Source organism: Heptranchias perlo, chromosome 17 (assembly GCF_035084215.1).
Source record: "Heptranchias perlo isolate sHepPer1 chromosome 17, sHepPer1.hap1, whole genome shotgun sequence".
Classification (NCBI taxonomy): domain Eukaryota; kingdom Metazoa; phylum Chordata; class Chondrichthyes; order Hexanchiformes; family Hexanchidae; genus Heptranchias; species Heptranchias perlo.
The window spans coordinates 22989908-23014950 of record NC_090341.1 but is presented as its reverse complement, the minus strand read 5'-3'; the positions used below and the strand labels follow the sequence as shown (position 1 = coordinate 23014950).

Here is a 25043-nt window from a genome sequence, read left to right as displayed (position 1 = left end):
ATGTTTAGTTATTGTGTACATAGCTTAAATTGCATCAACTGCTTATCTAGAATCTTACTGCTGAGAAGTAAATGTTTTCTGTCTTGGGATAACCTGCATGCAAAATGTTCTGCTCACCAGTGTTAACATCTGTCACTTTGATTAGCACAAGATTCCCAAAGCACTTGGCGGGGGTGGGGTGGGTGGAGAGAAACATTATTAAGGAAAAATATATCTGTTGCACACTCAATGATTCTATGATAGCTGAGTAATTCCTCGTTTTATGTTGGTTAAGTGGGTGAATTATGTGTTGTGGGGTAGAACTAATACATTGGCTACAGATGGCAGATTGACCTTAGCTTTGGAACTTCTAGGTATTAACTATGTCAGATATGCATTCAAAAAATCATAATTTCTTCCTTCAAAACAAAAATAGTAATATAATATAGCAATTATTATTTTTAATTAAAATTATAATCCAATTATTTTGGTTGAGGTTTTCACATTTTAAAGAGAAAATGCTAAGTCATGGTGGAATGTTCCAGCAATGTGCCTGATCCACCACCAGAGGGTTGCACTATTATTTGTAACTTCCTGCTGTGGGCTTTTACCCCAACTATTTCACTTTCCCCTATGTAAAACTTTCTTTCTTCAAGCATTTCATCCCACCCCCTAGATTTAGGTGGAAGGCAATTCCCACCATAGGAGACTTTGCTTGATTTTTAACCTTCATACCCATTCTAATGTTTCCCAATCCATTTTAGCAAACAGCAGTTTGTTTCAACTAAATAGGTTAGCGTCACAATCTCAAGTTATGCAAGGCTAAAACTAGTGTGTGGTGGTTCTTTACCCAGAGAATAACGGACCTGTGGAACAGGCTGTCGGCTCGTGCAGAGAATTCCTTCAAGCGAGAGCTGGACCTGTTTCTGGCTGGGGCGGAGATCGCCTCGTACAAGAGGTTGGTACTGTATAATATTAATCAGGGTCAGAGTGGTCTGGACTAGTTTTGATCGCCTAAGGCAGTTGGAGACAAAGTTTCCAGATTTTTTTCCCTCTAATTGGCCTGGATTTTTAACCTTGTTTTTCACCCCTCCCAGGAGATTACATGGCTTTCGGATGGAGTGGGGAGTGTACATATTGTGATTTACAAGGCATCGCAGTGTATGGAATGGCTGAATGGACCGGTGGGTCTTTTCCTGTCTGTCATCGTTCGTATGTCCGTATCTCTTTTATTGTAGCTTTCTTGAAATTCATTTTTTGAATTTCAATTAGCCTCATTTTATTTTTTAATAATCTATCACTTTTTATTGGCAGTTCCTACCAATTGACTTATTTGCACAAGATTTTTGCATGTGTGTACAGTGATATTTCATTTTTTGCAATGCAGTTAAATGCAAATATTCTTCTAAATGGGCAGCGAATTCAAAAAACACAAAATTACAATATTATTGACTGACTTCATGTGCTGATCATGTTGCAAAATGCTACACATTTGTTGGAGAAAATTTATACCCATCAAAGTGAAAGAACGAACTGCAGTTCCATTACATGCGATTCCATAAATCAGTCTTTAAATCACAAAAGGCTTGTCTGTACCTATTATTGCTAACCTTTTCCCTGCTAACTTTCTGAATAACTTAATGATTTCAAGTTTGACAGCTTTAGCACTGGAACATTCCATTTCTCTCTTGAGCTTGGGTATGAACCACTGCCTCAAAAGACATTTATGCTGTTCCTACACTGCAACAACAAAATAACAACATTGATTTAAAATGTTGAAATGGCTGTTAAAACAATGTTGCTTTATTCTACCTGCTACATTCAGCTTAATGTGCTTTGAGTTTTACCCTAATTTATGCACGTTACTATGTAATTATGGTGGTGGCACTCCATGTTTTGGATTTTTTTTCATAAAATATACTTTATTCATAAAATTTGCAGCAATACATACAATACAGTTGTCATATCACAACGTACACAATACAGATTATACAATTTGCAGGTTACATCAAGTGCAGTTCAATGAACACATTGTACATAATTACAGTTCATGACACTCTAGGGTGCCTCATTGCATTACACTCAATACAGATTATTGATTACAGATTTATTACAGGTTCATTACAGGTACATTACATCAATTTGAATTTTACATTCTGCCCGGGGTGGGGGCGGGGGGGTTCCCTTATTGCAGCCCCTTGGTATACAATGGCGGGAGGAATGGTTGTCTTTCCTCACAGAGCCTTTGCGGCGGCCGCATCCAGCCTCAGTGCGTCCCTGAGCACGTAGTCCTGGACCTTGGAATGTGCCAGTCCGCAACACTCAGTCGAGGACAGCTCCTTGCACTGGAAGACCAGCAAGTTTCGGGCAGACCAAAGGGCGTCTTTCCACGGGTTGATGGTCTTCCAGCAGCAGTTGATGTCCATCTCGGTGTGCGTCCCCGGGAACAGCCCGTAGAGCACAGAGTCCTGTGTTACGGAACTGCTCGTGACGAACCTGGACAGATACCATTGCTTCTCTCTCCAGACCTTCCTTGCAAAGGCACATTTCAGAAGGAGATGGGTGATGGTTTCATCTACACCGCAGCCTCCTCGGGGACAGCGCACGGTGGCGCTGAGAGTCCGGGAGTGCATGAAGGATCTGACAGGAAGGGCCCTTCTCACCACCAGCCAAGCTATGTCTTGGTGCTTGTTTGAAAGCTCTGGCAATGAGGCATTCTGCCAAATGACATTGACAGTCTGCTCGGGGAACCAACCGACAGGATCCATCATCTCCTTTTCCCGCAGGGTTTCGAGGACGTTACGTGCAGACCACTTACTGATCGCCTTGTGGCCGTAGGTGTTTTTTTGCATAAACTTTTCCACGAGGGACAGGTGGGGCGGAACGGTCCAACTGGACGGAGCATTCCGTGACGGTGTGGCCAGGCCCATCCCTCGCAACACCGGGGATAGGTAGAACCTCAGCACGTAGCCTCACTTTGTGTTTGCGTACCAAGGGTCCACGCAAAGCTTGATGCACCGCACAAGAAAGTGGCCATCAGGATGAGGGCCACATTGGGCACACCTTTCCCCCCTTTCTCTGGAGATTTGTACGTCGTGTCCCTGTGGACACGGTCCATTTTTGATCTCCAGACAAAGTGGAAGATGGCTCGGGTGACTGTTGCAGTGTAGGAGCGAGGTATGGGCCAGACCTGCGCCACAAACAGCAACACCGAGAGCACCTCGCACCTGATGACCAGGTTTTTGCCCACGATCGAGAGGGATCGTCGATCCCACAGTCCCAGTTTCTGCTTCACCTTAGGAATACGCTCCTTCCAGTTCTTGGTGCACACCCCGGCCCCCCCGAACCAGATCCCCAGCACCTTCAGGTAATCCGACCTGACGGTGAAGGGGACAAAGGATCGGTCGGTCCAGTTCCCAAAGAACATGGCCTCGCTCTTGGTACGATTTACCCTGGCCCCTGAGGCTAGTTCGAACTGGCCGCAGATGCTCATCAATCTGATCTGACAGCTGATCCGGGCAAAAGACGGCGACGTCGTCCATGTACAGGGAGGCCTTGACCTGAGTGCCTCCGCTGTCTGGGATCGTCACCCCTCTTATGCCCGCATCCCTCCTGATGGACTCAGCAAAGGGTTCGATGCAGCACACGAGCAAGACGGAGGAGAGAGGACAGCCCTGCCTGTCTTCAGATTTGATCGGAAAGCTTTCTGATTCCCACCCGTTGATTGAAATGGCGCTACTGATGCTTGTGTAGAGCAGTTGGATTCAATTGCAGATTTCCTCCCCAAACCCCATTTTGGAGAGCTCGTCCATCATGTATGTGTGGGATATTCTGTCAAAGGCCTTCTCCTGGTCCAGGTTGATCAGGCAGGTGTTCACCTTCCTGTCCTGTATGTAGGCAATCGTATCCCTTAGTAGCGCCAGGCTATCAGTGATCTTCCTGCCGGGTACAGCGCAGGTCTGACCAGGGTGAATCACCACTCCAGGGCTGACTTGACCCGATTGGCGATGACCTTGGATAGAATTTTGTAGTCCACGTTAAGTAGTGAGATGGGTTCGCCAATTTTTGATTTCTTCCCTCTCCCCCTTCCGCTTGTAGATGAGGGTGATGATGCCTTTCTGCATGGAGTCCGACATGCTGCCTGCCAGAAGCATACCTGCATACAATTCCAGCAGGTCTGGGCCTATCTGGAACTAGAGAATGTTTTGTATTGTGCTGTTTGCTATCCCTGGCTATGTACAGAACTACTTTGTCACCTTTCTCTACCGACTCCAGAGTGAGGTTAACTCACACCATTCACAAGATTGAGCATACTTCATTGACATTTTTTTTATTCGTTCATGGGATGTGGGCGTCGCTGGCAAGGCCAGCATTTATTGCCCATCCCTAATTGCCCTTGAGAAGGTGGTGGTGAGCCGCCTTCTTGAACCGCTGCAGTCCGTGTGGTGACGGTTCTCCCACAGTGCTGTTAGGAAGGGAGTTCCAGGATTTTGACCCAGCGACGATGAAGGAACGGCGATATATTTCCAAGTCGGGATGGTGTGTGACTTGGAGGGGAAAGTGCAGGTGGTGTTATTCCCATGTGCCAGCTGCCCTTGTCCTTCTAGGTGGTAGAGGTCTTGGGTTTGGGAGGTGCTGTTGAAGAAGCCTTGGCGAGTTGCTGCAGTGCATCCTGTGGATGGTACACACTGCAGCCACAGTGCGCCGGTGGTGAAGGGAGTGAATGTTTAGGGTAGTGGATGGGGTGCCAATCAAGCGGGCTGCTTTGTCCTGGATGGTGTTGAGCTTCTTGAGTGTTGTTGGAGCTGCACTCATCCAGGCAAGTGGAGAGTATTCCATCACACTCCTGACTTGTGCCTTGTAGATGGTGGAAAGGCTTTGGGGAGTCAGGAGGTGAGTCACTCACCGCAGAATACCCAGCCTCTGACCTGCTCTTGTAGCCACAGTATTTATATGGCTGGTCCAGTTAATTTTCTGGTCAATGGTGACCCCTAGGATGTTGATGGTGGGGGATTCGGCGATATTAATGCCGTTGAATGTCAAGGGGAGGTGGTTAGACTCTCTCTTGTTGGAGATGGTCATTGCCTGGCACTTATCTGGCACGAATGTTACTTGCCACTTATGAGCCAAAGCCTGGATGTTGTCCAGGTCTTGCTGCATGCGGGCACGGACTGCTTCATTATCTGAGGGGTTGCGAATGGCTCCTTGGTGCCACACTCTGTCAAATGCTGCCTTAATGTCAAGGACAGTCACTCTCACCTCACCTCTGGAATTCAGCTCTTTTGTTCATGTTTGAACCAAGGCTGTAATGAGGTCTGGAGCCGAGTGGTCCTGGCGGAACCGAAACCGAGCATCGGTGAGCAGGTTATTGGTAAGTGCCGCTTGATAACACTGTCGACGACACCTTCCATCACTTTGCTGATGATTGAGAGTAGGCTGATGGGACAGTATTTGGCTGGATTGGATTTGTCCTGCTTTTTGTGGACGGACTTACCTGGGCAATTTTCCCACATTGTCGGGTAGATGCCAGTGTTGTAGCTGTATGTCGGTTCCATTGTATGGAGTTCGCACAATTTGAAGGTACACTCAGGACCTCATTTTTGTATGTTATAAGATAAAATGAAATGGGCAGATTCCAGCATAACTTATGGTACACGAGTAATTTGGTGACAGATTTACACCAAACCTTGGGTAAATTTTGGATTGTGTTTCTAACACTGCAACAGCATCAGGCTTGGTTACCTTCCATAAGCAAATCTCTGTGATTTTTTTGCAGGCTGGTAGATAATATAATGTCTTGTGGCAGAATGTTCATGGTGAGAACAAACTGTACTTCCTGATTATAATAATGAGCAATAATTATAGTGAATGTGAAGAGGTTTCCTGCCCAAACTGTTCTGCCTTCTGTGAAAAGCAGGAAGGCCGACAGTAAAAAAGCTGAAAAGCAAGGATTTATGAAATTGGAAGTTCTCTTTTAATTTAAAAAAAATTCTCAGCATGTGGGTGTTGCTGCGAAGGCTGGCATTTTTTGCCATTCCTGGTTGCCCTGAGAAGTTGCTGATGGGCTGCCTTCTTTAACCACTGTAGTCTGTGCGATGTCATTCTTTTCAGCATTTTGATGCAACTGAGCGGCTACCTCAGCCACTTCAGAGGGCAGTTAAGAGTCAACCACTTGAGTGTGGGATTGGAGTCACATGTAGGTTAGGTAAGGACAGCAGGTTTCCTTCCCTAAAGGACATTAGTGAACCAGTTGGATTTTAACGACAACTTCATGGTCACTTTTACTTATACCAACTTTTTATTTGAAGATTTTTAAAACTAAATTCAAATTCTCAAACTTCCATGGTGGGATTTGAACTTGCATTCTCTGGATTATTAGTCCAGGCTCTGGATTACTAGTCCAGTAACATAACCAGTATACTGCCGTACCCAGGTGTAAAAAAAATCATAAATTGCTTTTGAAAATGTTAACATTCCTTGAATATCCTCATTTGTTGGTGCTTACATGACGTTCTATCATTAGGCAAAAGGTACCCGGTTCATTAACAAAATACAGCCACTACACTTCAAAAGTAATTCATTGGCTGTGAGGTTCTCTGGAATGCCCTGAGGATTTTTTTTTCATAAAATATACTTTATTCATAAAATTTGCAGCAATACATACAATAGAGTTGTCATATCACAACGTACACAATACAGATTATACAATTTGCAGGTTACATCAAGTGCAGTTCAATGAACACATTGTACATAATTACAGTTCATGACACTCTAGGGTGCCTCATTGCATTACACTCAATACAGATTATTGATTACAGATTTATTACAGGTACACTACATCAATTTGAATTTTACATTCTGCCCGGGGTTTTTTTCCCCCTGATTGCAGCCCCTCGGTATACAATGGCGGGAAGGCTTAAATGGTTGTCTTTCCCCACAGAGCCTTTGCGGCAGCCGCACCCAGCCTCAGTGCGTCCCTGAGCACGTAGACGTGGACCTTAGAATGTGCCAGTCTGCCACACTTGGTCGAGGATGTGAAAGGTGCTATGTAAATGCAAATTCTTATTTTCGTTTAGTCAATTGACATAGTCCTGGGGTGCATGCTATGCTGCAATTTTACTATCAGTGTCGGGCCTGACCTGATCCTGGGGAGAAGGGGTGAGACCCCTGTGGGAGTAGGAGGTAATCTCATCGTACTTGTCGTGTCAAATCTGGTTTTAAAAGTTCTTAGGGTCCCCTTGAACCTCATGAGCACTTTTCAAAATTTACCTGGAGCTGATTTGAATGTTGAGAGAGTTCCAATGTTCCCATTGGAAAAGTAGCTCAGACCAGTAGTTGCAGTATAAATAAATTCGAAGCATCTTTTTTTGTTGAGGGGGAAGTTAGTGGGGGTAGTTTCGAATGTCACGTTATTTAAGTACAGATTTAGCATGAATTCTCATCAATGGATGAGTCTTAGAGATTTCCACCGTTCGTAATGTTAAAAAAAAAATCGGAAATACATCTTATAAAGAACCGTTTGCAATTTCGCTACATGTGACGCAGAGGAAATCTTCCCCCATGGAAATTCCCTAAATTTCTCCTACTTTGTTGCAGTGAAGAGTCTGTAGTTTGCGGGGACCCGCCCCTCATTCCTGTCACTTACACTGACTCTGTGTGCGCGGATTGGTTTGTTTGGATATTGTGGGCGGTCCAATAGTCAAAGTGAAAGGCAGGAAAAGGCAGATATTTGCGAGAGGCTGGAGAAATGGAGGGTAAGAGTTAGAAACACATCAAGACTTAAAGTCATTTATCTGTAGAAGTGGATAGAAGGGACGGGAATTGAGCGGCATTCATCAGACCACTGGTTTGGTTTAAGACAGGCATGAAAATGAAAACAGATGAACGCTAGAGGGGCAGAAATTATATTCCCGCTGCCAGTTTGATGCTTGTAGTGAATTAAACAATGTTTGAAACGTTTGAATATTAGAGTGCATGTTGGCTCTTTTTGTGAAAAAACCCCTTTCTCTGGGCTGTGCAAATCCCCTAGTATTTCAGGTAGAACTCCTGCAACTCAGCGCCCTGAGATAGCATGTTAATACACTGCAACTCAGTGCCCTGAGATAGCATGTTAATACACTGCAACTCAGTGCCCTGAGATAGCATGTTAATACACTGCAACTCAGCGCCCTGAGATAGCATGTTAATACACTGCAACTCAGTGCCCTGAGATAGCATGTTAATACACTGCAACTCAGCGCCCTGAGATAGCATGTTAATACATTGCAACTCAGCGCCCTGAGATAGCATGTTAATACACTGCAACTCAGCGCCCTGAGATAGCATGTTAATACATTGCAACTCAGCGCCCTGAGATAGCATGTTAATACACTGCAACTCAGCGCCCTGAGATAGCATGTTAATACATTGCAACTCAGCGCCCTGAGATAGCATGTTAATACACTGCAACTCAGCACCTGAGATAGCATGTTAATACATTGCAACTCAGTGCCCTGAGATAGCATGTTATTACACTGCAACTCAGTGCCCTGAGATAGCATGTTAATACATTGCAACTCAGCGCCCTGAGATAGCATGTTAATACATTGCAACTCAGTGCCCTGAGATCGCATGTTAATACATTGCAACTCAGCACCTGAGATAGCATGTTAATACATTGCAACTCAGCGCCCTGAGATAGCATGTTAATACACTGCAACTCAGTGCCCTGAGATAGCATGTTAATACATTGCAACTCAGCACCTGAGATAGCATGTTAATACATTGCAACTCAGTGCCCTGAGATAGCATGTTAATACATTGCAACTCAGTGCCCTGAGATAGCATGTTAATACATTGCAACTCAGTGCCCTGAGATAGCATGTTAATACATTGCAACTCAGTGCCCTGAGATAGCATGTTAATACACTGCAACTCAGCGCCCTGAGATAGCATGTTAATACAACAGCAACCTCCAGCAAGGTTGCTCCAAAGTAATCAGAACCAATTTTTTACTGGTTTGCTGCTGTAGAGCTGTATTCTGATCATTTGCAGCAGTAATACAAAATTCTTTGGATTCTGGAACAGTTCCTGCAGATTAGAGGGAAGCAAATGTAACCCCACCATTTAAGAAAGGAGGGAGAGAGAAAACAGGGAACTACAGACCTGATGGCTTGACAGCAGCAGTAGGGAAAATGCTGGAATCTATTATAAAGGATGTGAGAACAGGACACTTAGAAAATAATAATAGGATTTGGCAGAGTCAACATGGATTTATGAAAAGGAAATCATGTTTGACAAACCTATTGGAGTTCTCTGAGGATGTAACTGGTAGAATAGGTAAGGGGGATCCAGTGGATGTGGTGTATTTGGATTTTCAGAAGGCTTTCGATAAGGTCCCACACAGGAGGTTGGTGAACAAAGTTAGAGCACATGGAATTGGGGGTAATATACTGGCATGGATTGAGAATTGGTTAACAGACAGAAAACAGAGAGTAGGAATAAACGGGTCTTATCAGGTTGGCAGGCTGTGACTAATGGGGTATCGCAGGGATTGGTGCTTGGGCCCCAGCTATTCACAATCTGTATCAATGATTTTGATGAGAGGACCAAATGTAATATTTCCAAGTTTGCTGATGACACAAAACTAGGTGGGAATGTGAGTAATGAGGTGGATGCAAAGAAGCTTCAAGGGAATAGAGACAGGCTAAGTGAGTGGGCAAGAACATGGCAGATGGAATATAATGTGGGAAAAATGTGAAGTTATCCACTTCGGTAGGAAAAACAGAAATGCGGAGTAATTTTTAAATGGTGAGAGATTGGGAAATGTTGATGTTCAAAGGGACCTGGGTGTCCTTGTACATGAGTCACTGAAAGCTAACATGCAGGTGCAGCAAGCAATTAGGAAGGCAAATGGTATGTTGGCCTTTATTATAAGAGGATTTGAGTACAGGAGTAAAGATATCTTATTGCAATTATATAGGGCCTTGGTGAGACCGCACCTGGAGTATTGTGTACAATTTTGGCCTCCTTACCCAAAGAAAGGATATAGTTGCCATAGAGGGAGTGCAACGAAGGTTCACCAGACAGATTCCTGGGATGGGCAGGATTGTCATATGAGGAGAGATTGATTAGAGTAGGCCTGTATTCTCTAGAGTTTAGAAGAATTAGAGTGATCTCATTGAAACATACAAAATTCTTACAGGGCTGCAGGGAGGATGTTTTCCCTGGCTGGGGAGTTGAGAACTGGGGGTCACAGTCTCAGAATAAGGGGTAGGCCATTCAGGACTGAGATGAGGAGAAATTTCTTCACTCAGATGGTGGTGAATCTTTGGAATTCTCTCTCCCAGAGGACTGTGGAGGCTCAGTCATTGAGTACATTCAAAACAGAGATCGATAGATTTCTAGATATTAAAGGCATCATGGGATATGGGGATAGTGCAGGAAAATGGTGTTGAGGTAGAAGATCAGCTATGATCTTGTTGAATGGTGGAGCAGGCTCGAGGAGCCGGATGGCCTACTCCTGCTCCTATTTCTTATGTTATGTTCTTAATGTCACACTGAGTGTGATATTCAGTGGTTCTATACTATAAGTTTCACAATGAATTACACCACTGGACATAAATTCAACGTGAAAGTAATAAAGGCATTATAATCATACTGAGTCCATGACACAATTGTAAAAGTAGCATTTAAGACAGAAATGGTCTTGTAAATGTAACTTTGGATATTGGGGTGGAAACAGAGAGTAGTGGTGAACGGTTGTGTTTCGGACTGGAGGGAAGTGTACAGTAGTGTTCACCAGGGGTCAGTGCTGGGACCACTGCTTTTCTTGATATAAAGTAATGACTTGGGTGTACAGGGCACAATTTCAAAATTTGCAGATGACACAAAACTTGGAAGGATAGTAAACAGTGAGGAGGATAGTAATAGACTTCAAGAGGATATAAACAGGCTGGTGGCATGGGCGAACACATGGCAGATGAAATTTAGCGCAGAAAAATGCGAAGTGATACATTTCGGTAGGAAGAACGAGGAGAGGCAATATAAACTGGAGGGCACAACTCTAAAAGGGGTACAGGAACAGAGAGATCTGGGGGTATATGTGCACAAATCGTTGAAGGTGGCAGGGCAAGTTGAGAAAGCGGTTAAAAAAGCATACAGGATCCTGGGCTTTATAAATAGAGGCATAGAGTACTAAAGTATGGAAGTCATGATGACCCTTTATAAAATACTGGTTCAGCCAGAACTGGAGTATTGTGTCCAGTTCTGGGCACCGCACTTTAGGAAAGGTGTGAAGGCCTTAGAAAGGGTGCAGAAGAGATTTACTAGAATGATTCCAGGGATGAGGGACTTTAGTTATGTGAATAGACTGGAGAAGCTGGGGTAGTTCTCTTTGGAACAGAGAAGGTTGCGAGGAGGTATGTTAGAGGTATTCAAAATCATGAAGGGTCCAGACAGAGTATATAGAGAGAAACTGTTCCCATTGGCGGAAGGGTCAAGGACCAGAGGATATAGATTTAAGGTGATTGGCAAAAGAACCAAAGGTGACATGAGGAAAAACTTTTTTACGCAGGGAGTGATTAGGATCTTGAATGCACTGCCCAAGGGGGTGGTGGAGGCAGATTCAATCATGGCTTTCAAAAGGGAACTGGACATGTATTGGAAAGGAAAAAATTTGCAGGGCTACGGGGATAGGGCAGGGGAGTGGGACTTGCTGGATCGCTCTTGCATAGAGCCGGCGTGGACTCGATGGGCTGAATGGCCTCCTTCCATGCTGTAACCTTTCTATGATTCTATTTCTATGAGACTGATCACGATGAAGAATGCACTAGCGAATGGCTTTCTTCTTTTACTGCGTTTATACTGCTGCTTTTGCTTCACAGTGACATAAAAGTGACAGTGTGACTTCAGACCCAAGTCCTGATCTGACTCCAGAATGCACAGCATGGGACACCCTTGGGGAGGCTGCATTAGGGTTAGGGTTAGGGTTAGGTCTCACACTACTTGGGCTTGACACGCTGCAGAATGTAACTCCAGTGTCATGTCAAGCTGGGTTGTAATGATGCTCAGGTGAACTTCTTTTGCACTTCATAAACTTAACTATAGTTTTTCATGTTTTGCAAAGGCGAGCACTTCCGTCCATGCCCTCAAAATATTAACAATTTTCCACCTGTGAGTGGGACTCTCTGCACACTGTGAGGCAATGCAACCAAGGGGTCTTGATATCTGCGAATTGCACGCTACACCTACTAGTCTCAAACTGGTAGAACAGTAGAACCAGCATTGGTACGCTGCCTCAGCATGTCAGGTACTGCTGGCACATATTTTACTTAGGATCCTTAAAATCACAAAGGTTCAAACCTAGGTCCAGGAAGTGAAAGACATCATGCACCCCCACAGTCCCCAACCCTGTAAATTTAAAAGGAGTCTGAATAAAGGAACATAACTGACACACTGTGAGAAGCTCTGGAAGGTTTTGAGCCATTTGGGCTGATTTTTAACATCTGCCTGAAACGGCAGAATCATTTTTGGTTCGGGCCTCATCTGACCATTGCCAAGCAGGCGCCCTGTTACAGCTTGCCGGATGTAGGATGGCGGGAAATCGGCCGGCTTCTATGCTGAACTGGCCAATAGGTCGGGCCAAGGGGGGACCTTGAACGGACCATGATGGGCCAGAGTTGTTTTTGTGAGTCCAAGAGAAGCACTCCTGCTCCTCCTGGCCCCACCAAAAAAACATTAGAAGTTTCCTGGGCTTTTTTTGTGAGCGCCCTCCAGCAGTCTCTAAGAACCACTGGTTATGCTGTTCAACACCTTGGGCACACTCCGCCCATTTGTACCTGGAAATTGCAATCGGGGTCACATTAGCGGCACAGGTCCCCGATTTGCATATTTAAGCAGCCCCTTCTCTTTTTTCAGGTGGGCAAGCTGCTTGCCTATTTACAGGCCCACATAAGGAGGACCTTGAGTGTCAGTGAGATGGCCGAGGTTTTGCCCCAATTTTTAGTTGCTGGCTACCCATTTTTCAGACAAGAAACGGGTGGCCGGCAGTTGAAAATCACCTCCAATGCGTCAGAAATTTCTGGAAGAATTTTTACATTGTGCTGAAGATGGGAATAAGGATGGAAGTGCAATTTTTCATATTTGTTGCATTAGAATGGCGTGATAATGGGAGGAAGAGAGGAAATGTTGTTTCCTGAGATACAATTTAAAAATACATTATTATAATGATCAGCTGTCATTTCATAGCTGTGGAACATATTTTACATATGATCTGACATCAGTTAATAGAAAATTTCTCTACTAATTGGTGGTTTATGGGCTGTGTTAATGACATATTTTACAATGGAGTTAATGATCATTACATGCCAAATCTTAAGCATCTGCTAACAGACCAGGAATATAATATGTTATTATGTAGTCATAATTTATTATGTTTCTGTTGCAGGAAAGAGTTGCAAAGATGCACTGAAAAATGACAGACTTTTCTTTACAAATGAAGGAGGCCTCTATGAAATCTTGTTAAATCAGATTATTATTTATTTGGGTAAAACAGACCCTCCTGTTCTGAACAATAGAGAAATGGACATGGTAAAATACATCAGTTTTATATGCTTTTTGTCCAGTATTTTTTTAGATATATTTTAATATTGGATATTACTTATGTGTCTATATAAATACTGTCCTCTTGTGAAATATACAGTTTATGCCAAACTCATTAAGGTAAAAAAATTAAGAAAATGAAGCTTATTACTTTTAGGAGATGGTTCAGATTTAGTGCTATTTTACATGTTATTATTTCTTGAGCTGCATACTGTGCAAGGACCCGATGGTGCCCAACTTTGTACCTGATTTTACTCACGTGCTCATAGTCACAGCCTGCTGCTTGTGCGCTACAACTAAATTGCATAAATTATTTACATAACTGAAACATAATAAAACATTGTGATATTTCCTTATTATATGTGGAGTCACACTGAATGAAACCCAACTCAATGTAACAATACCTTTTAACCAGCACTTGTGTTAACGATCCAGCTAATATTTAAAAAGCAAAATTACATTGCAATGATTATTTGATACCACTTTAGTGTCAGGTGCTCTTTTTGTAATGAAATATAAGCAGCCAGATTATGTAAAATTTCTCTCCAAGGGTTATGAATAAAGGAAGATTGTGCATGTACCCAATTCATTAATTTAAAAAGAAATTGATTAAAAATAATCAGTTCCAGTGGATTAATACGACCTAATATGCATCTTCTATTGACTGAGCATGGAATGACATTAAGCAACTTGATGTTAAATAACTTGTAAAGTTTCCCATTGTACATTTACAGTTAAGAAACCCTAAAATGGAAAAACACAATCGCTCAGCCACACTTCTTGAATGTTTGTCACGAAAAGGTGAAGAAAGCTGTATTCATTTTTATACTGCATTAAAAATGTATGATTCATATCTGCACCAACAGCTTCCAAGCCAAAGAAAGACAGGTAAAATGCACTTAATGTTGTACAAGAGACTATCTATTCTTAACACACTGTTCGGGAACATCATTTACTGTGAAAAAGATATTTGTTGTATTCAAAAATTGTGGGGAATAAAAGAAAACTATTTCTTGTTCGTCAAATGTCATTGCAGGTGATGAGCTTAATTACATTAATAAACAAAGTGCAGCAGAAATTGAAAAATGTCCAGACCCTGTGCAAAGAGAAGGTACTTGATTTTGTAACTTCGCACTTTATAAGACCTGCCTTCTATCAATTACACTTGACAGTCCTTTGGTAAATGTATTCAAAGAGGAGGTGATAGCCTGCACTGTCTCTACTGGGCTTTTCAGTGTGCTGCTGCATCTAAAATGAATGTGGAGATGCCGGTGATGGACTGGGGTGGACAAATGTACGGAGTCATACAACACCAGGTTATAGTCCAACAGCTTTATTTGAAATCACAAGCTTTCGGAGCTTTGCTCCTGACGAAGGAGCAAAGCTCCGAAAGCTTGTGATTTCAAATAAAGCTGTTGGACTATAACCTGGTGTTGTACGACTCCGTACGTCTAAAATGAAGGGGACAGTAACATAAATACACAACCTTTAGTATTTGCAGTGATCATGTTGGTTCCAGTACAAAAGTGTTCAGATTTATTGGCCTGGAATTTCCTCGAAACTTGCACTGACAAAACGGCGTTAGCACAAAAGGCCGAGGAAATTTGAGCGTAAATGACTTATGCTGCTTTTTACGCTATGTCTGAGTTTCTTTGATGTTTTTGCACCAATTCAGCGAAACCTCCACCAAAACGTTCAAGCCCGCTCATTAGCATAGCCCCTCCCCTATGCAAAAGACCAGAGAATGAGAGGTTCCTGTATTTATGCCAGTTCTGAACAAGTTGCAAATTTACGGCCAAAATCTTAGGTGCAGCAGGACCCAGTCATACTTCTGTTGCTTTATGGCGATTTTTTTTTAAAGCTTTTTATTTATTTCTCCTCACTGAGACCTGCACTGTATTTTCTATATCTTTGAATACATTTTTTTGGCATCAGAAACAGCTCCGTTAAAAATTGAAAAGCTTCCATGATTGTATTTTCCGGAACATGCTATGCCTAATGTGCCTAAATGATTGTTTGATGGCTTCAAACTTTAATTTTCATAGATAAAGATGGACTTGAAGAATGAATATGGTGTAAGTTTTATGCGTTCCTTGGGTCCCAATTGTTTCTGCTGATTTGTACGTTCCGGCTTATGCTAATGAGATTGGCAGAAAATTTTGGCTTAAGTACCAGTCAGCAAGTTTGGTGTAGAGTTTGCCTTAATTTGTCAGTTATGCCATTTCAGGAAATTCCAGACCATTCTGTCATGCCACTAGTAGCATCCTGGGGATTACTGAGGGCAATTTTTGGGGCTGTCACACTATATTCAGTCAGTCACGTAACGTTACATTCACGGCACCACCTACAGGCACAGCACCGTTGGAATCGTTTTTAATATAGGTATAATAGGTAGATGAGGCGCAGGCCGATATTTAATTGTTTTTCAATGTACATTATTTATGTAGGTTAAAAAGAAAATTTATCAACCCACTATGAAGAACTTGCCTTGCCATTTGGTTCATTAACCTTCTCAGTATTCCAAGGCTGTAAAGGCCTAAAGTAAAATGACTTTTGGCCAATATCAACCCAGTTTCTTACAGCTGTGTGCCAATCACACAACGCTGTTCATAATTCAAAACTCATTGGCACAAAGATGATTTGTGCATACTGGTCATACTGGTGTTGGGCTCTTCCAAGGTGCACTTTAAAGCGTATCATTGAGTCAGATTTAGATCTGGTTTTGTTCTTTTCAGTGTGGGAGTGCCTGATTCTGCCACTAGATGTTAAAGTGGACAAATATTCTATTCTTCTGGACAGATATCCCTTATCTCAATAAACATTAAAGTGTTACCTTACCAATAAAGCATCATCAAAAGGGCAAAGAAAAAATATTAGACATTACAAGTTAATTGGGTGACACTTTATAGCTCTGTACTACATTACATGGGCCTTTGTGAGAGGCCTGCTCAGACATTCTTTAATATGTTTACCAGTAGATAATAAATAGTACACTAATCCCCACTGTGTCTCCTCAACTTGATGTGTAAAAATAAAAATCTTTGAATAATGAAACTCGATGGTAATATATTGCTTACTGTAACTCATATTTTATTTAGACATATACATAAAAAAGCTAAAAGATGATCATTTACATTTTACAAATGATGGGTGCCTGAGTGAAGAAAACTTGCTTCAAGCGATAAATGAACTTCGAAACCACAAACCACCGGTACTTAACATAACTGAGGCCGACCAGGTACAAAACTTTCATTCACAGATGTCCTGTCTTACTAGTGAATTTCCTGTGGTGTTGGTCACAGAGTCAGGGGATGCAATGTTCATAAGGGCAGGAACATTATACCTAAATGCCAGTAGCATTTCTTTCCTCCCTGCTCAGTAAGCCAGTGTCCCACCTCTCTGCTCTCTGGCCCTATGCTCACTAAGGTCAGATTGCCTTGCCCTGGTTGTGAGCCAGGATTTGGCTTTAAGATCTTTAACGTGCTTGCTGCACTTTTACACAAAGAAAGTAAATGTGCAGTGAGCACTTTAAAGAACTAATAGCCAGTTCCCATGTCTCGGCCGGATAAGAGTATACCTTTGTGGGAGCAGTGGTGGATGGCAAACAATAGCTTTCCTGGCATTAAACCCAGGAGCCATGTGTTTGTTATTTAAAGCACAGTACAAATACAGTATAAGTGCATTTTAAACAACAGAGATAGACGGCTAGGTTTTCCTGCCCCCTCGGCTATGTTCTCGCCGGATCTAGGGCAGGCAGTGTTAAAAATTGCTACCCCACATACCCGCCCCCAATTCCAAGTGGACACATGTAAATGACATGCAAATACACCCTCCAATGGCAGTAAAGGCCTGTGCTATGGTTGTCCAAGCGTTGTCATGTACAAGCCCCAGAAGAAAGAAACAAATTTTGGAGGATGTTTCCAATTTTATCGGCAGCTCCGAGATTGCTGGAACCCCCATACAGCAGTAGGATGCTGGGAAGCCTGCCATGATTGTTTTCCACCTCAATTTTGTTGGGACCCGGGAGCCTCCAATCATTAAATCTAGCCTAGAGTTCCCAACTAATCCTGAGAAATCACTGTTGGAAAAGTTTGGAGAATAGGTGGGGGGGGGGGGGGGGGGTGGGGGGGTAGAAAATTAATGAAGGTTTATGACCTTCATTCTCCTGCTGCCCCGCCACCAAAAAACTGCCATGCCTCAGACTCCCCAACACTACCACATCTCATGCCCCTCACCAGTTCTAGAGCCTACCCAGTTATAGACCCTACCTTTAATGCTCCCAGACTCCAATCCTTTCAGACTCCCTTGCCCAACCAAGGGATGCATAGGCCTATTTATAGTGCTAAGTTATGATCAGTTAACTCGGTACAGACTGGACATGAATTTGGGACCTTCCTGTTCTGTATGACTCAGGTTTGCAGAGGTTAAACCAGCAGATCCATTGGGAACAGCTCAATTACAAGTATCCAAATATTATGAGTGTTAATATTTCCATCAGTAGCACAGTGTAAGAATGATAAATCAGATTTTACAGTTTATGAATTCCTGGCCTATTTCCTTTTCTTTCCACCTGTGCATCCACATTCCCAGGCATTTGCCCTGAAATTCTTTTCTGACCACAAAAAATGTTGGCTTTCGTGTGTGACTTTAACATAAGCAGACTGGTTTTTGTGCTTTGAAATCTGTCTTCAGTAAAGATGACATTGTCCAATAAAAACCATGCTGTAAACCAACTATGTGGATCCTGTCTTTCTGCCATTGCAGTTTGATACAGAGTTTGGTTAAAGTAAAGTGCTTTTAGTGGGTAACTTGCCAATATGGCCACATTTATTGACATCAAATGCAGCTGATTCACCAAGGCAGGTAGGTAAATAAGTCAGAAATAAATGTAATGTGTAACATTGCATTGGATTATCAAGAATGATATTCCCTTTAGTGAGTAAAGTCCCGACTTGTTAATTTGGAACTCCAGTAACTTTATCAAAATACTTGATCTGATTAATTGATCTGGTCACTAAACCAACATTATGCCTCACATTACATAGCTGCTGAGGGGAAGTTTTTAAAAAAAATGTAAAAACTATATGGTACAAAATGTACTTACAAGCATGCCTAGCAGGATGAGGAATCGATTGAGCAGCTTTGCTGATTTTTGTGGTGTGTGAGGGAAGAGTGATTCACAGAATGATTTTGTGAAACACCCTTGTATTTGTGGGGAATGAGATAGATTCTTGTTTGACCTTGCTCAGCGATCAGTGGAATCAGCAATGGGAGATGGCTCAATGTGAGGGATCACTGAACGCTATGTGCCCCGCATTGGTGGGTGAGTTTTCACCTGCTGTTCTTCCCTCGCAATGACTTTTCAATTTTAGGGGGGGGTCCCAGACAGACACCAGGCATTGATGGACTTTTACTTTGCACTTAAAGAAGTTTTAAGGTTTTTTTTGTAGTGGAAAACAAAGAATATATTTCACACTGTACAGAAGTGTTGCCTTATCTCTAGCAGTTATTGCTTGTTTTTCTGATATTCCATATGTCTGCAGTTGTTGTATTAAATCTTTTTTGTTCCACAGTTTCTAAATGATGCTCATGACTTGCACCTTCGGGTTACAGACCTGCTAAACGGATTGGTGAATAAGGGAGAAGAAGCTTGTGCTTTCTTCTATGCCGCCTACAAGAAACTGAATCCTCTGGGATACATGGAATTACCAAGTACTAAAAAGGAGGTAATCTTTTTATCAACTAAAATGTGAAAATTCTATGATTATGAAAACCTCCCAATGCTCCAATTTTCTTGATTGGTTCAGTAGCAGTTATTTAAGATCCAGATAAAATAAAGATGCATTCCATTGGCAAGGCACCTAACATTTTAACAAGAAAATGAAGACCTGTCTCCCACTGCTTGAACTCAGTTGGAGAACATTGCCAATATAGCGAATGAATTAGAGATGAATGAATCTTCGACTTCCGCCTCCCATTGGCGTGAAGTTGGCAGAGCAGTTGCACTGCCTGCCCGTTCTTGCTGGCGTACGCCCCAAGCCATTTTGAGGCCCGGGCTTCATTTAAATGCCGGTGACCAGAGCCCAGTGCAACTCGCCAGTTCTGAGAGGGTGGCATATTGGCCAACTCCAATGCTGAGCCGACTGGCAGGTTGGTTTGGAGGGGGGCAATCACAGGGGTGACTTCGGACAAGGCCCGCAGCAGCCCGAAGTTTTTTTATGGGTCCTGCTCCTCCTGGTCTCAACAAAAAAAATCATAGTTTCCTGGACTGTTTGCTGAGCGACCTCCAGTGGTCCCTTTAAGAACGCTGGTTAAACTGCTAAACATCTAGTACAAATGGATGGGGCGTGTATGGGGTACGGTCTGTGCATTTATATCCAAAAATTGCAATCGGGATTGTACAATGGTGTAGGACCATGGTTTGCATATTTAAGCAGCCTCCCGCCTGTTTCAGGCGAGTGGGTTGCTCGCCCATTTACAGGACCGCCTGAAAAATTGTATCAGGCAGGATTTTGACATCAATTGCCCCCATAGTAACTGATTTTTAGTTAAGAGAAATGATGAATAACTAGAAATTGAAGAGTGTTTTCAATTGATGCATTCTACTGCAAGATAATCACTTACTGCTGTGATAGCTCAGTTTGGGTTCCGCCAGGACCACTCGGCTCCAGACCTCATTACAGCCTTGGTCCAAACATGGACAAAAGAGCTGAATTCCAGAGGTGAGGTAAGAGTGACTGCCCTTGACATCAAGGCAGCATTTGACCGAGTGTGGCACCAAGGAGCCCTAGTAAAATTGAAGTCAATGGGAATCAGGGGGAAAACTCTCCAGTGGCTGGAGTCATACCTAGCACAAAGGAAGATGGTAGTGGTTGTTGGAGGCCAAGCATCTCAGCCCCAGGGCATTGCTGCAGGAGTTCCTCAGGGCAGTGTCCTAGGCCCAACCATCTTCAGCTGCTTCATCAATGACCTTCCCTCCATCATAAGGTCAGAAATGGGGATGTTCGCTGATGACTGCACAGTGTTCAGTTCCATTCGCAACCCCTCAGATAATGAAGTAGTCCAAGCCCGCATGCAGCAAGACCTGGACAACATCCAGGCTTGGGCTGATAAGTGGCAAGTAACATTCGCGTCAGATAAGTGCCAGGCAATGACCATCTCCAACAAGAGAGAGTCTAACCACCTCCCCTTGACATTCAACGGCATTACCATCGCCGAATCCCCCACCATCAACATCCTGTGGGTCACCATTGACCAGAAACTTAACTGGACCAGCCATATAAATACTGTGGCTACGAGAGCAGGTCAGAGGCTGGGTATTCTGCGGCGAGTGACTCACCTCCTGACTCCCCAAAGCCTTTCCACCATCTACAAGGCACAAGTCAGGAGTGTGATGGAATACTCTCCACTTGCCTGGATGAGTGCAGCTCCAACAACACTCAAGAAGCTCGACACCATCCAAGATAAAGCAGCCCGCTTGATTGGCACCCCATCCACCACCCTAAACATTCACTCCCTTCACCACCGGCGCACTGTGGCTGCAGTGTGCACCATCCACAGGATGCACTGCAGCAACTCGCCAAGGCTTCTTCGACAGCACCTCCCAAACCCGCGACCTCTACCACCTAGAAGGACAAGGGCAGCAGGCGCATGGGAACAACACCACCTGCACGTTCCCCTCCAAGTCACACACCATCCCGACTTGGAAATATATCGCCGTTCCTTCATTGTCGCTGGGTCAAAATCCTGGAACTCCCTTCCTAACAGCACTGTGGGAGAACCGTCACCACACGGACTGCAGCGGTTCAAGAAGGCGGCTCACCACCACCTTCTCGAGGGCAATTAGGGATGGACAATAAATGCCGGCCTTGCCAGCGACGCCCACATCCCGTGAACGAATAAAAAAAAAGATCCCTACAACTTGTTTATTGTGAAGTGATTTGTAGGTGATTTTGCCAAGTGTTTGTGTCTCTTTTTTTAAACCAGTAAATGTAATGTAAACTTCCTTTTTACAGCTTCAGAACTAGAATACTGATATCTCCGAGAAGATTTAGTTTGGGATTCAGAGTTATAAATGTGTTGACATCAGCATTATGTCATATTTACTGATTGTTGCAGATTACCATTGAAAATCTATGTGTATGATCTCGCTTAAATCATTTGATGGATTTCACCAACTTTCTTTTACTAAGCATTTTTTTTTACTGCCGCATGACAATTAAAATGATAATGTTGAAATCTCATTTCGAAATCGTTAACGGAAGCAGCTCACTCACTTTGATTTTATGAGTTGTAAGAAGTCCCCAGATCTTTCCCAAGCAGCTGTGGTACCTGTGCCAACAATTTCCCTGTTTTCAAAAATCGTGCAGTTACTTGAACCATATTTATCTGATGGGTGATTAACTTTCTATATGTAAAAAGCCTTTGCATGAAATGTTGTGACTGCATTGAAATAGAATTTATTAATGAATTGTTAGTGTCTCGGGAACCAGAAATATTAGCCTATCAAATGCTTAAACCCAGGAAATGTCCCGAGAGGTTTTATTGCGAGGGCTTTGTGATAAAAAAAAACCTTATCTGGACTCGGCAAAAGAACCTCCTTTGCTGCCTTCTGCAATGGAGAGGAAGCTGGTTTTCACAACAGACTTCGTTCCATGGCATTGCGAGGAAACTGTTCCCCCCTTCACATTATTAACAATGTGATTTCATAGAAATAATCCAATATATAAAAATTCTGAGCACAGGGTGAATAATTTGCCAACAGATGGATTTGCTTCAATAATACTTTGTTAGAATCTTCCAAGGGGAAATAAGAGTTGGGATAACTTGATGTTTTAGCTTCCCGAAAACAAAATCTCTGTTTAATCAGAAAATCTGAGATCGCAGGTTCCTCTGGAGGGCTTTTAGAGGTGGATCTTAGGTGGTGTAGAATTTCCATCTGCCCCATGGATGTGCCACTGACCCTGTCCCAAATCCTGGCATCAGGGACATTAGCATATTTTAGGTGGGTACCTGTGCCATTTCTATGCAACTGGGCTGCCCACTTTTGGGAGACGATCGCTGTTGCGTCTTGCTGCAGTGTTGATGCCCAACATCTTTAAAAAAAATTTGAAAACATTAGTTTTGAATTTTCCCATTGCCCTGTGATCAATTGCCATAGGGAAACTGGACCTTAAAATGACAGAGGGCCCCACTTTCGCCACAATCGGTTGCTGGCACACTATTATGCTTGTTTCATGCAGATGTCTATGGAATTGGGAGCAATGGAGGCAGAATTGGTGGGCATTTGGACACATTGGGGGTGAAATGCGTCTTGGGAAGTAGCGCAAAACGGGCAATAGTGAATTGTCAGCCCCTTTTACACTCCGCCCAAATTTTTTTCCATGGAAGAGAATTGGGCGGGGTGTAAAACGGGCTGTCAGATTCATTATCGCCCATTTTGCGCTGCCACCCAAGAATAATTTCACTCCCATTAGGTCACCCGCTAGTCCCACCTCTTTCAATAACATCTGCATAGAAGCGGTCGGCCGTAAAAAGCACCCGCCCCTACTTCCGGTGGAATTTCAAACTCGCAAAGAATGGGAATACTACCTCAAATTCCTTCCCACAGCTCTCCAGATTGCTTGATTATTTTGACCCCAGATTAGAGGAATAGTTTAATGTGGATGACACGTTTTCTGTTTGGGATCAATCGCAAACAATACACAATTTTGATGAAGTAATTGCAATTAATTTGATATCTGATCAACCAGCACACACAATAAATTTTGGGGTTCAACACCAATCAGAACGTTGTCTCAGAAATTTTTTAACCGCTTATTGTCCAGACTGTAGAAAGTTTTAAGTCCTTTACCTCTAGCCTTAAGTCAGGTACTATGTGCTATAAAATGCTTTTTATGCAGATTTGAGAGATACTATTGCAGAACTTGGAAGTTGTAACACAGTTAAGATTTTCACGAACAGCAGCTACTGTCATTTTGTTAAACTGGATCCGAAACCATGGATTGTCTTTGTATTTTATGTTTTATTGTGATGCAGTGTACGTTTAACTGTTTAACAAGCCATTAATAAATGTGTAAGTAGTTTCTCATTTCAATATCTGTGGTGTGCTGCATTTACCCTTTTTATGTTTGCATTCTGTAATCATACAAAAAAGATTTTAAACAGTATTCAATCATCTGCCATTGGGAGGAAGCTGGATTTTCTTTTTCAAAGCTCAGGTAATGCACAGAATTCCTGAAATTTTGGCTGCCATTTTAATTCCTTGCAACTCCTTTTATATTTGGGTTATGAGATCCAGAATAAAGGAATGAGATGAAATATTGATGAGAGTATCTTGTTAATGCTTGCTGTGTGCCACTAGATGGTGCAATTCATTCTGTGACACAGGCAGGAGAATCATCCTGTGACGCTGCCTCGGTCCAGTGTCTGATATGTTTGTAACTCGTGGGGGCTGTTGTAACTGTGAATATTTTCAAACCTACCTTACTATACAACAGTCAATAATTACAGTGTCATTGCTGCAGTAGATAAGACCCACTAGATTTGAAAAAGAAGAAAATAATTTTCAACCATTACTTATGAATGTGTAATAATCAAAATACTGACTGACCCAGGGGTTAATGATAAAAACTGTTTTTACTAGCATATAGGCTAAAACTTATCACTTGAGGGTAATCAGGACAGTTAACTGGTAAAACCATCTTCATATTCTCCCCCATGTAATGTAGCCCTTATTGCTCACAGAGTTCATTAACTTTTCTTTTTACTCGGAGATTAGTGAACAGTTCTCCAATTTGCCTGTCAAATAATCTCTTTCCATCAAAGGGAAAGTCTAGAAGTTGCTGTTGGAATTCCATGAGAAATCCTGACTGTCTTTCAAAAGGTCTTTGATAAGGTGCCACAGAAGAGACCCATGACAAAGAACAGGGCATGTGAAGTTGGGCTAGGCAGCAGAATGAATGGAAAGGTGGCTACAAAACAGAGGGTAGGAGTTAAGAGAAGTTTCTCGAACTGGCAGAAAATGGGAAGTGGTGTCCCGCAGGGATCTGTTCTGGGGCCACTGTTGAGACCACTGTTGAACTCAGAAATAGGAGGTACGGTACACGAATTTGCAGATGATACCAAATTGGGTGGTATAGCTAATAATGTGGAGGACTGTATCAAAATACAGGAAGACATAAACAGGCTTGCAGAATGGGCAGATAAATGGCAAATGAAATTCAATATAGTAAAGCGTGAGATGGTTCATTTTAGTTGGAGGAATAAGGAGGCCACTTATTTCTTGGAAGGTAAGAAACTAAATGGAGTGAAGGAGCAAAGCGTTTCAGGAGTACAGATGCATAAATCGTTAAAAGTAGCAACAAAAGTTGATACAGCCATAAAGAATGCAAACTAAGTACTGGAGTTCATTTCTAGAGGAATAGAATACAAAATTTATATAGAATCTTGGTTAGTCCACACTAGGAATACTGTGTTCAATC

At 42.8% G+C, this 25043-nt stretch overlaps 1 protein-coding gene across 2 annotated transcripts; it reads left to right on the top strand.

Moving 5' to 3' along the window:
• Positions 1–839: 839 nt before the first annotated feature.
• On the top strand, positions 840–23656 carry LOC137334166 (caspase recruitment domain-containing protein 19-like). 2 transcript variants are annotated; one of them, XM_067998726.1, is made up of 9 exons: positions 840–937; positions 1077–1163; positions 6920–7020; positions 13406–13548; positions 14295–14448; positions 14597–14671; positions 16659–16798; positions 19134–19286; positions 21576–23656. In XM_067998726.1, exons 4-9 carry the CDS (start codon positions 13540–13542, stop codon positions 21585–21587), a joined length of 543 nt encoding a protein of 180 aa, XP_067854827.1. In that variant the 5' UTR covers positions 840–937; positions 1077–1163; positions 6920–7020; positions 13406–13539; the 3' UTR covers positions 21588–23656. The 2 variants fall into 2 exon arrangements, with proteins under 2 accessions (XP_067854827.1, XP_067854826.1); XM_067998725.1 differs by lacking the exons at positions 840–937; positions 1077–1163; positions 6920–7020 and adding an exon at positions 7659–7733.
• The last annotated feature ends 1387 nt before the right edge of the window (positions 23657–25043 follow it).

Excerpts from the sequence above, each read along its gene's own strand:
- LOC137334166 (XM_067998725.1), top strand. Across the intron at positions 13,549-14,294 it reads ACAATAGAGAAATGGACATG|TTAAGAAACCCTAAAATGGA; the intron begins GTAAAATACATC and ends GTACATTTACAG. Across the intron at positions 14,449-14,596 it reads TCCAAGCCAAAGAAAGACAG|GTGATGAGCTTAATTACATT; the intron begins GTAAAATGCACT and ends ATGTCATTGCAG.